Raw genomic sequence first — 12,564 nt, 5'->3', positions numbered from 1 at the left:
TCGAGCGAGGAGTGAGGACGTCATTTCTGCAATCCTTGGCGAGAAGCATGTGACGTCGGTGGCACGTCGAGTGACGCGGCGTCACGTGATTCCCGGCTCGTTCGCGCCGGGGGGCCTCCTGACCCCCCCAAGCTGGCCAAAAGTTCTTTTTGGGCCGAACGAGCCGTCCGGCGCGAACTCGCCGGGAATCACGTGGCGCCGCGTCACTCAGACGCGACGTCACGTGATTCCCGGCAAGTTCGCGCGGGACGGCTCGTTCGGCCCAAAAGAACTTTTGGCCAGCTTGGGGGGGCCTCCTGACCCCCCCAAGCTGGCCAAAAGTTCTTTTTGGGCCGAACGAGCCGTCCGGCGCGAACTTGCCGGGAATCACGTGATGCCGCGTCTGAGTGACGCGGCGCCACGTGATTCCCGGCTCGTTCGCGCCGGACGGCTCGTTCGGCCCAAAAAGAACTTTTGGCCAGCTTGGGGGGGTCAGGAGGCCCCCCCAAGCTGGCCAAAAGTTCTTTTTGGGCCGAACGAGCCGTCCGGCGCGAACGAGCCGGGAATCACGTGACGCCGGCGTCACTCGACGTGCCGCCGACGTCACATGCTTCTCGCCAAGGATTGCAGAAATGGCGTCCTCACTCCTCGCTCCATCACCAGGGAGTTGTGGTAAGTCGGGGGGGGGATTAAGGAGGGTGAGGAGGTTTATATTTTTATTTTGGCTCAATAATCGCGATTTCCCACATATCGAACATATCTATGTTCGATATGTGGGAAATCCGATCGTTTATGTCGAATCAATTTTTTAAGTAAAAAAAAAATATGAGTTGCGTTTTACTAATGCGGTCAATCCGAATGCACACCCCTACTAGGCTTGTGAACCTGTCCCAGGAGTTTCTGCACCAAAGAGTGGCAGAAGAAGTCCGCATGGCGCACAATTTCGAGGATTCTCAGAGGAAGAATCCCCAAAGGGTTTATGAGGATATTTCACCTTCAGCCAGGAGATCTGTCAAGTTTCTTGCTTGGAGTAGAAAATCAGCAAATCTTTCCCAGGTACCAATACAGCGAAGAATCTCTAAAGAGTCCTCTGCTAGGATATGAGAAGAAAGGAGCCGCTTGTGCTGTAAAGCCTTTGACTGCATTTTGATTTCTGTGGTTTGATTTGGCAAGTTGTACATCTGTAAATGTTGTCATTTTGGAAGGACACTTGCTCTAGTGGACAGTAGATTTTTTTTCCCTTAGGTGGCGCATGTGTCCTAATCATATGAGCCCTGCAGCTATTGCTTCTCCCCATGGAAGATCTCCTGGGCCTTGCAGCCCCCTAGCCTAAACCCTGCAGCACCTAAATGTGTCCCTTAATCCCTGCAAAGGTGGAAGAGGGGTTACAGGTACATATCACTGACCCAGCCATGAAGAAGCTACTTCTCAAAGCCTTCGACATGTGAGGGTAACAGGGGCATTCCTAGATGCTCAGATAGATCATCAATGCTTTAAAAGTCTCCATATGGGAGTTTCTTTTTGAAAGAGAGCTTGCAGGGCTGGGGAAAACTGAAAATTGCCCACAAAGAATGCTCAATAAATCAAAATCCCAAATAGAGGGCAGAGGGCTAATTGACATTCTTACGGTCTCAGAGTAAATGGGGATTGATCAGGGAAACCAACCTAGATGCCTGGGTTTGTAGCTCTGCAATGTGAAAGCTTTGTCACGCTAGAAAAAATGCTTACTGCAAAGTCCGGTATCTAAAAGTGGTGGTATTGGATTAAAATGTAAATCTTGGCTTTGCTTCCCGGCATTTTTATATAGGAAGTCACTGCTGGGGAGGAGAGAGAGCTGAGGAGCAGGCCGCACATGGGTCACCCCAAATGGATGCCGCCCTGTCTAGGTCTGCGTGAGGGAGTGCTTTAGATTGCTTTAGTTCAGGTGCTCTCCTTTAGTGAGAGTAAGGAAGAGGGGGCTTATTGCATTTTACGCTGGAAGCCATTGTGATATTTCTACTTTATGATGCAAACCACTCTGGGTGCTATAGAAGTGTAAAACTAAAAAGTAAATGAATTACCTGATGGAGTAAAAAATGCCTAATGTAAGCATTAGGGATAAACACTGTGGATCCATCAAGTCTAGTGGGCGTAAATAAAGAGGAGCCAGCAAAACACTGCACGGAGCAGCAGTAGCCACAGAGGCAGTCACAGAGCGGGATGCCAGTGGCCAGTGGATGGTGTTCCACCTTCACGGAGGGCTGCCATCTCCAAATAAAACTAAAACAAGAAACAAACAAACAAAGCAGGGGTGGGTAGGAGTATGGGGCAGGGGTGTGGCCTGCATGTTGCGGCGGTTGCTACCCCTGTTTGAGCTGGATGTTCACTGGGAAGCGGATACAGCGCTGCTCTCTGCATGGTGGAGGGGTGGAAGGGAGTTGGGGCCAGAGGGTGCTGGAAGCCAATAGTGATGGGTGGGAGGGAGAAAAAGGGTGGAGGGTGAAAAAGGGTGGGGAAAAAAAAAAGGGTGGAGGGAGAAAAAGGCTGGGAAAAAAACAAAAACAAAAAAATAAATAAATAAATGGATGGACTGCGTGGCTTGCTGGGCAGACTGGATGGGCCATTTGGTCTTCTTCTGCCGTCATTTCTATGTTTCTATATGTTTCTATGTTTCATTGCCATCTAAGTCACAATATACTTCATAATCTTAATTAAAAGCATACAAGCAGTATTTCCAGCTCCCGGTATAAGGGGTGTGAAACAATATTTCATTTATCCATTTGCAGGGTGGCACAGTGCCTCAGTGTAAAGCAAGGTTACTGTAGGAGTCCTTGGGTGTTGCTCTAACTGCTATTCTTGCTCATGCGAGTCATTTAATTGTTCCTTAGACAAATCTACCAGGCTGGTGATTCATTGGCTCCTGGCATAATCCATGACTTTGTAACATTTGGCACTCTTATAGAATGGGACAAATGGTTGCTGTGTACTGATGCCCAGTGTTTTGCATGGACAGTGTCAGACTTCGTCACAGTCTGTCTTTTCCTGAGGTCCTTACCATCATTTTCTTTGGAATCCAGTATCAATGATACCATAGGGATGAACTACTCAAGTGGGAGAGAGCATCAGGAACTAATCTGGAATCAATTATTTTCTGAAAAAGGCAAGAGCTTTCAGCAATTGATTGTGATAATTTTCAAGGCTGCAGCTACTGCATTAATTAGACTCAAACTAGAAATCGATGGGGGAAGGCATTTTTCATTCCTAATACTGAATAGATAAACCATAAATAAGAGGAGATAAACCATAAATAAGAGGAGAAACATAAATAAGAGGAGAAACCACAAATAAGAGGAGAAACATTTACAGATTATTAAACTTTCATTTCTGACAGATGTTAGCTCAGCCAAAGTATGGGAGTGTATGAACTTATTTTGTAGCTCTATTTAACCTTAAGAGATTAAAGTCCTTTTTTTGTATGACGAGTTATTTTCCTTTGTATTTTGGGGGTAGCGTGGCTTGGGAACTTTGGATTTTCTCCCCAGTGGTGCACAAGTCGCCTCCCGGGCCTGTCAGTACTCGGCTGCTGGGGCAGGCAATATAGTGATAAAGCTATGACTAGGCCTCTGCTACGCCTGTTAATTCCCAGATCTACAGACCTCCAGAGCCATAGACATTCAGCGAGAGAGACGTCTTCATTAATGCTTTACAAATGGAAGCATAGAATACGCTGGCAGATAGATTCTGTGCGTTATCCCAGATCAAGCTTTATCTCTAGCTTTGCCCAACCATCCTCTGTGCTTTCATGAGTTCTGAGCTTGTTTGTGCTTTCTTCCACCTCTTTGTATAAAGAAGTATTTCCTTATTCTACTCCTGTCTCCCTCCTTTCAGCTGCAAATGGAAACATAGAGATCAATATTCAGAAGCCATTTAGATGCTAGGGATGTGCAGAGCAAAATTTTATGTTCATATTTTTTATGTCCGAAAGGGGGTCCCACTTGCGGCCAATATGGACATAAAAAAAATCCAATGAGTTGGGTATATGTACATATGTGCAAAAAAAAAATTTAAACCCCCTCACCCTCCTTAATCCCCCCCCCAGACTTACCACAACTCCCTGGTGATCGAGCGAGGAGTGAGGACGTCATTTCTGCAATCCTTGGCGAGAAGCATGTGACGTCGGTGGCACGTCGAGTGACGCGGCGTCACGTGATTCCCGGCTCGTTCGCGCCGGACGGCTCGTTCGGCCCAAAAAGAACTTTTGGCCAGCTTGGGGGGGCCTCCTGACCCCCTCAAGCTGGCCAAAAGTTCTTTTTGGGCCGAACGAGCCGTCCGGCGCGAACTTGCCGGGAATCACGTGACGCCGACGTCACGTGATTCCCGGCAAGTTCGCGCCGGACGGCTCGTTCGGCCCAAAAAGAACTTTTGGCCAGCTTGGGGGGGCCTCCTGACCCCCTCAAGCTGGCCAAAAGTTCTTTTTGGGCCGAACGAGCCGTCCGGCGCGAACTTGCCGGGAATCACGTGACGCCGGCGTCACTCGACGTGCCGCCGACGTCACATGCTTCTCGCCAAGGATTGCAGAAATGGCGTCCTCACTCCTCGCTCCATCACCAGGGAGTTGTGGTAAGTCGGGGGGGGGGGGATTGAGGAGGGTGGGGGGGTTATATTTTTATTTTGGCTCAACAATCGCGATTTCCCACATATCGAACATATCTATGTTCGATATGTGGGAAATCCGATCGTTTATGTCGAATCAATTTTTTAAGTAAAAAAAAAATATGAGTTGCGTTTTACTAATGCGGTCAATCCGAATGCACACCCCTATTAGATGCACAACTTCAAGTTATCCATCCAAATGGCAAGTTAAGGTATATTCAGCCTCTTATGCAGCTAGAGTTTAGTCAGATAAGTCAGTAGCCAGCTAAAACCTAGCCAGAAAAAAGAGCTATCTGGGGGCATTTTGGAGAGGAGTTAGGTAATCTGGCTACCTTAGCTGGTTATTTATTATCACCGCCTTGTGTGGCCGGATAACTAACTGGATATCTGTAAAAGCATCCGCTTAACGAGTCCTCCCAAAGGCAACGGGGGAAAATAAAGGGCCTGCGGTCCAATTCTCCCCTCCCCCACTAAATATCGTATGTGGGCAAGTTGGGCTGTGCCCTCCGACCCTGCAAACCCCTCCAAAAATGCTTGAAACTGTAATGATCGGCAGGTTCCTGTGTAAAGATATAAATCCTACTCCCTCCCCCCGGTCCCCCCCACACCCATAGACGGGCTGAACATTCCCCGAAACTGTGACTCATTCCCTGCCGGGCGCGCGATCACGCCCCCAGCTCATGCTTCCCACGCTAGACGCGTCAGCCATTACGGCTTCCAGCACAGATGCGGCGCTGAGGAATGATTGCGCTCCCGGCAGGGCCTGATTTACAGCTTCCTGCTGTGGAATAGGAGGGTGCGACCTGCCCATAGGTGGGAGGGAGCAGGATTTATTTATTTATTCTTTAAATAGGAAGGGGCTGGGGGTGCCGGCCGCCTGCCAATCGCCGCAGTTTCTGCTATTTTTGGAGGGGTTGGTGGAGTGATGGGGGTGCAGCCTGACTGATACCCATATACGATATTTACCACAAACAGCAAGACCTTGCAGATTCCCCCTCCTGCTATTTCAAAAACAAACTACTGCTTCAGTGTAAACTTCCTGCGTGAGTCGGGGGCCGTCTGCCCAGCAAGAGGATGGACACTGGTCCACGACACCTACCAAGATGAGTACAGCATTCCTTCGCAATTGTGACAGAAGTGAGTCGGGTTGACCGACTAGGGGAGTGTGCATCGCGAATCATCACATAAGCCAGTACCGAAGCACTATTGTTGAAGTATAAGATACAATTATTATCGAAGTTAAAAAAATAATCAAAACATTCTTGAAACTTTTGAAATTAAAGCCAGTATGCAATATGCATTAGCTAAAATGTTATAACCATTATGTGGTTATTACACTTACAAGTGCCACCGAACATTAGAACACATTATAGGTGTTCCCCGTTGTAGTAGTTTGTTTTTGACATATACCATATTTGGCAAAGGGTGGGGAAGAATTGGACGTTTTTTCCCCTTGCCTTTGACAGCACTCATTAAGCGGATAGTTTTTAAAGATATCCAGTTAATTAGAAAGCTAAGGTAGCCGGATAACCTAACTCCTCACTCCTGCCCTTCCTCAGCCGCAGATTTCAGGCCGCACTGTCTTCGATGCCTTCCGTTCAGAGTGGCGCAGCCTCACTCTGCCGCCGCCGTTTGCAGCAGCGGTTGGGGTGGGGCACGAGTGAGCAGAGGGCGCTCCTGTCCCATGCAGACTTATAATGAAATGGGGCGGGATCAGGGGAGGTCTGGCAGTGCCAGCGAGGGGGCTCAGCGTTCATTCTTAAAATGAAATGAAGGAAAATGAGTGAAATTTTGTTTTGTTTTAAAAACAAAATGAACGAAAACGTGAACATTCCCATTTCATTTCAATGGAATGCACAGTCCGAATATGAAACAGGTACAGCAATTTTAGCGGCATTTGCATGTGGATGTCATTCTAGAGAATTTTACCAGATGTGTGTGTGCGTAAAGCCCTGTTTTATGTGCCTGAATCGTGCTTTGAAAGTCAACCCGTGGGTTCTACAGGTAAAGGTTCACGTGGAACTTGCTCTCACATTTCAGAGGGTAGAGTTGGGCTGGGAGCTTTCGATTTCCATGCATAAAGTCACTCCTCCTAGGGAGCATGTCTAACTTTGTGTGTGTATGTTGGCGCATGTGCTAGGATCACCAATGCATATATCTGCATTGAAAATGTGACACAAAATCTCTGGGTGGAAAGTACCAGCAGACTTTAGCGCTGTACGGGCTGATATGGTCTTTATTTTGGCTCGTTAAGTTATGTTTCCATTGACAGTGCAGAGTGCTAGATATCGATGAGAGAGGCTCTTCCATGTATCTAACATCCAATTTCCTTTTATTTTTTTAACAATTCCATAGATAAATTCTGAAGAACGAATCATCAGAACTGAATACGGGCTTCTCATCCGCAGTCTGCAGAAGAAGGATTCCGGGACCTATTACTGCAAGGCCCAGGAGCATGCGTTTCTCCACACCATAATGAAGCTGAATGTGAAGGTGATAGAGAACGAGCAGATGGAGACTGGCAGCCAGAGAATGGAAGACGAGGACGCTCGCACCAGAGACCTAATAACGGAGTCACGGCTCAGGTACAAGGACTATATCCAGCTGCTCAGCAGCCCCAACTTCAGCCTGGACGAGTACTGTGACCAGATGTGGCACAAGGAGAAGAGGCGGCAACGCACCAAGAGTGGGGCAAAGTGGAAACACGTCCAGGAGATCAAGAAAAGCAGAAATCGCAGGCACCATGAACGGAAGAGTCCGGCCACCAGAGCCGACTCTACGTAGATTGTAGATATGAAGCTGTAAAAATGATTGCACGGACCCCAGTCTCTGTTTGGACATTCCTTATGTTACTATTCCTCCACGACTCTATACTGAAATTCATTTCTCCATACAGGACTGTATATACAGGAGTGATTATTTCAAAATGAGTGTTATGAATACTGAATTGAACAATCATTTCATTTTTTTTTGTTTCATATTTTAAATGTTTTCGGTGTACTTCCTATACATGGATTAAGCTAATAACTTGGATATTTAGGGCTCTATTTATTAAAATGTTCCATAGGTATCTGATTTCCTTTTATCTTTTCATCTGAACGCCAGGGTACGCCTGAATGAGTTTTTTATTTTCATAAGACAGTAGACAAAGAAAGTGACAACAGGTGAGGACTGCAAAGCCCACCTAAGTCTGCCCAGTGCTTGTGCAATATCCCAGAGCCTTCACCATCTAGCAACTGAATGAATTTGTAGCTCTGGTCTTTCATGTTTAGAGACCTGGATTTACATCTCACCTTTGATCTCCAAGGTAAGAACTGGGGCCTAACAGCCTTAGTACTTCCACTGCGTGCTATCTACTATTACTACTTCCCACTTCTATAACACTACTCGCCGTATGCAGCGCTGTGCAAAAACATATAAGAGACAGTCTCTGCTCACTAGAACTACAATCTAATCAAAAACATACCTACAGGGCTGTTGACTCCTCAAAAACACCCAAACTATCACAATCATTATCATTTTCTGACTGATAAAGTTAGGTCAGGACTCAGGACTGCTGAGAGCAATGAATGGTGAGTGGATGCATTGTACCATTATATCAGTTCCTCTTTTGAATTTCCGTACGGACATCAGCATAAAAAATTGCACTGCCCTAAAAGTGCTCACAGATACCTTACTTGAATGGAAATGCTGAAGCTGTCACAGCAGGTAAAGGCCCTGTTCCAGTGCAGGACAGAGGTAGGCACAGGCATTTTTTTGTTATGTTGTGCTTGTTTTTCTTTCATTTATTTCAACTAAAGAAAAAGCAAAGAGATGAAAAAATAATATTAAACAAATAAATTGTTTGGTCCCCTGCAAAAATAAAAATTTATCCCCTGTGTTCTTCACTGATGCCCCCACTCTCCTACTCTATGAAGTCTTTAAAATCTGTTTATATTTTCGCAGTGATCCCCACTCACTCCTGCCCTGCTGCTATTCCAAATGGCACCGGCAGACCAAGGACGGCATCACTGTGCCTTTGTGCCATACACAGTGACACCAGCCTGAGTCTGGCAGGGCCTCTTAATGTGGAAGAAAGGGATAATGGTGCCGGCCTTGGACTTCTGCAGAGGTGTGGCAAGAATGGCCTGGGAAGCCTCCTGCCCTGTCATAGGGTAAGAGGACCTGGGGGAGGCTGAGAGCTATTGAGAAGGGCATGGGTGGAGGAGGGGTTCAGTGGGGTAGGGACCCAATCATTTTTTAAAAATTGAAATGAAGGAAAAATGAACACAATTTTATTTATTTTATTTATTTATTCGTTTTTATATACCGATGGTCGTAGGAAACATCACATTGGTTTACAGTCATCTACACAATTAAAATACATTTGGATTTCAAAATTATAATAATCATGAAATCATAAAATACATAGAATTCTTTGTTTATTTTCCTTGCATTTCATTTTAAAAACAAAATTAAATGAAACAAGATGTTGACATAATAAGAGTCTCTTCTGCAGCGGAAGGAACACATTTGTTTCAATACTAGTGTTTCTGAAGATTTCACATTTGTCTTTCATTATGGTATCCAGTAAAAAGTCTTGCAATCTGACACAGGATGAAGAATAAAATGTAGTTCAGTACAAATATCAAATTAGTTTAAAAAAGCAATAAAACTGTGCCTAAGTTAGAGTTGGTATAAAAGTGTTTTCCATCTTTTCTGACTAGTTGTTATTTCTATGCTGCACTCCTATAACTGAATGAAAACTTGGAGCTTTGTTGAGTGAACGGTTATACAGCTAATGTATCCTGCAAATTTTGGAATATACAGTATTTTAACAGATAACAGAATAAACATAGATTTAGAATTATCACTGGATTCTGGTAAAATGGATGCACGTTTGGGGGTTTTACTCTACTGGTTTATGATGTCAGTGAAATCCCACAATCCTGTGTACAACTGGGAATATCCTATTGCTAGAATCGAAGCAGCATATGTTAATATGCATTTAAAGTTAATATCTCTGGGTTCTCTAATTCTTTTAAGGCATGAGAATAAGAAAAAAGGAGAAACAGGGAAAGTGAAAAGCAAGTTACAATTACAAGGATTTCATTACATTGTTCTGATATAACTCAACATGGCTCACTGTATTTTGGAAGTCATACGGATTATCTGACACATTCTATTAAATACTTGTCTCAAACTCTACATTTAGCGAAAATCTATTGGGAGAACTTTCCTTAGAATAACGTGAAAATTGTTCCAAGATGTCGTATCAGACCTTTCTGGTCTCATAGATCCCTTTGTCTGATGGTCAAAGAATCAATTTTTCTACAGGCCTAATGCAAATACAAAATCTCTACTTTTTCAGTTCAAATGAGGAGTTAACTTATGCCCAATAGTTTGTGTACAAAATTGCAAACATATTGCAGAGTAGATTCATTTAGTTGGTTTGAGTCTTTTTACCAGTTGTCTCTTTCTTTTGAGATTGCCATTCATTTTTAGTGCACTAAATTCATACACTAATATATGATTACTGTGCTTCAGGGTTCAGCTCCCAGTTTATGTTCCAGATGCATTTATTTTGCAAATACCATGACTTGAAGAACCCAGTCTTCAGCTAAGATATGCTGGGTACAATCTCAGTCTAAGTTCCCAGTGAAATGTATTGGATGACTCTTAAAAAATCAGAGAGTCCTTGGGGTAATTTGTCAACCTCACAATCTCTGCTCAAAAAGTTTCAGGCTAGAATATTTATATTGAGGTGTTGAGAGCTTCCCCAGTGCTTACCCACATTAGAGGAGAGGTAGCTCCAATGTGGGCAAGCACATTCACAAATTAAATGGACAAAAGGAAGACAAATTTACCATTGCTGCACAAAGTTTGTCAAACTCCAGAATAAAGACTTTACCATGCTCGAAGCATGATTTTTCAATTAGGCTCCAGAGTTTCAGGACAGGTTGGTCCAGTCTTGGATTTATTCCACTGTATGCTGGGACTTGTAGCTCTGACTTCCCTATTATAGTCCCTTGGAAAAGCAAGAGTCCAAGTCCCTTCATGCAGTGGGGATAACCAATACTGGACCAGCCTGTACTGAAAATCTGGAGACAGTTGGCAACCCTATTTTCAAAAGTGATAACTGAAGTTCATGGATTGCCTGATTTGTGCGTAACTGTTGCTGAATGAACATTTGTATAACTATACCCTCTCCTTGTGTCTTCCCTTTGTTTCAGGTAGACTAAACCCTTAAAATTAAGAGTATTCCAATAAAAAGGCAAGAGAAAAGTGAACACGATATAAATGTGCCAAACTTGCAGAACATCAGCTTTCAAGACCTCAGAGGTCTCCTGAAATAGTTCACTGCTACAGTATCATAGACATCCTGAAATATTAATCCTCAAAATGTAGCACTGAAAAAAGACATTATTACATCCGTAGCACGAATACTGGGGAGTCCAAGAATTGTAGCACAATGAGCACTGAGCTTACCATTTCCATCCCTTTGACTTTTCTTATTCTTCCTACCAGTAGTCTTCAAAGCAGTGGTATGATCTAATTGAACCCAAACTGGTCAAATTTCAGTGTGTTTTGAATTTGCAACTTTTCAGATTTTATCCAGATCCACAAAAAAGAGGAGATTAGGTAAAGTATAAAACACATTTAAAAAAAATACAAATCAAAAATGCCATTTTGACCAAATTGGATGTGCATTTCTTAAAAATGTTTCATGAACCAAGTAGACAAAATGCTCTTGAGACAATAAGTGTATGCAATTCATGATTTAAAAAGGTTTTACCACCAGATGCCAAGATGCTTTTGGAGCCATGTGGAGACCTTTGGAAAGCAAAGTGGATTCTCAGGAAGGTACCCTCCAAATAATATTCATTGTGGAATTTTCTTTCCAAAACTGTAAGTCATTGTGGGTCTGGAACTGTTCAAGAACTGCTTGATATATAACTCGAGAATGTTTCTTCCCCAATATCCAAAGCCTTTTATAATTTTATTTTATCTATTTCTCCTCATTTAACTCAGGAGTTAGAATGGGTAATGTGACTCTCCTTTTGCAATATTCCTAAAATGTTTATGGGGTGAAAAATCAGACTCTATCCTAATGTCTCATTTAATGTAAGTGAAAAGGATTGAAAATCTCTGGCTGTACATGCAGATGCAACCAAACTGGGAGACGCATTCTTTCTTAACTCACCTGCTAAAGAGAACATTTTGTACAAGTTGGAATATGTGTTTTAGGAACCTACTCAGCTCTCCGAATTTTCACCCTTTTCACCCTTAAATGCTCTTTGAGGGGCAAATGTACTAAGCATTTTCCCCAGGTCCCAAAGCCAGGATTTACAAAGCTTTTTTACATCATAAAGAGAAAAACATCCTTAGCAAATCAGGAAAAAACTGGAGAAAAATCCTTTAGTACATCTATGCTGTCAATGACATAAGCTCAGTTTCTACTGAAAGGTTTTAAGGAGGTACATATTTTTGTTTTGTTACTTTTTAAATTTCTTTTTTCTATTATGTTTGTTCTGTGATATCCGCCTGATGATATCGTGTTTTGGTTTCACTTATTTCTTCCTTCTTGCCCTCCTTTCTTCTTCAGGATGTCTTGACTATCGCATATCCGTTGGATGTATTAATTTGGATGTTTTCATTTTTCTTTGAGTTTTTTTGTTGTATGCTTTTTTGAATCTTGCATAATAAACAAAGTTAAAAAAAAATCCAGGGTTGACTTGGGCAGTGAACCTATTTTGAAGGAATATGTACATTTCCACTCCCTAATATGGTTCTGGCTAACACTGTGACGTTCTTGATATTACCTTCTGTAGATGGTCCTTTCTAAGTAATTATTTCACACCCTATTTACATATTCCCTGCTATAGAGAAAACCATGGCTATCAAATATTTACTCAGGTCACAGGCCATTGATCTTGCAAAACTTAGCAGCTCTAAACCTTGTCATTGTTATAA

At 43.4% G+C, this 12,564-nt stretch overlaps 1 protein-coding gene across 1 annotated transcript in view; it reads left to right on the top strand.

Moving 5' to 3' along the window:
• The window catches only part of SEMA3D (semaphorin 3D), a 263,507-nt gene extending 255,821 nt beyond the window's left edge, over positions 1 to 7,686 (top strand). Inside the window, exon 18 of the mRNA XM_029615995.1 lies at positions 6,967 to 7,686. Coding sequence (XP_029471855.1) covers positions 6,967 to 7,395 — 429 coding nt within the window. The 3' untranslated portion in view covers positions 7,396 to 7,686. The remainder of the gene's footprint in view (positions 1 to 6,966) is intronic.
• The last annotated feature ends 4,878 nt before the right edge of the window (positions 7,687 to 12,564 follow it).

The sequence above is a fragment of the Rhinatrema bivittatum genome, chromosome 9, assembly GCF_901001135.1.
Source record: "Rhinatrema bivittatum chromosome 9, aRhiBiv1.1, whole genome shotgun sequence".
Taxonomy (NCBI): Eukaryota; Metazoa; Chordata; class Amphibia; order Gymnophiona; family Rhinatrematidae; genus Rhinatrema; species Rhinatrema bivittatum.
This window is presented reverse-complemented; position numbering and strand designations above follow the sequence as displayed.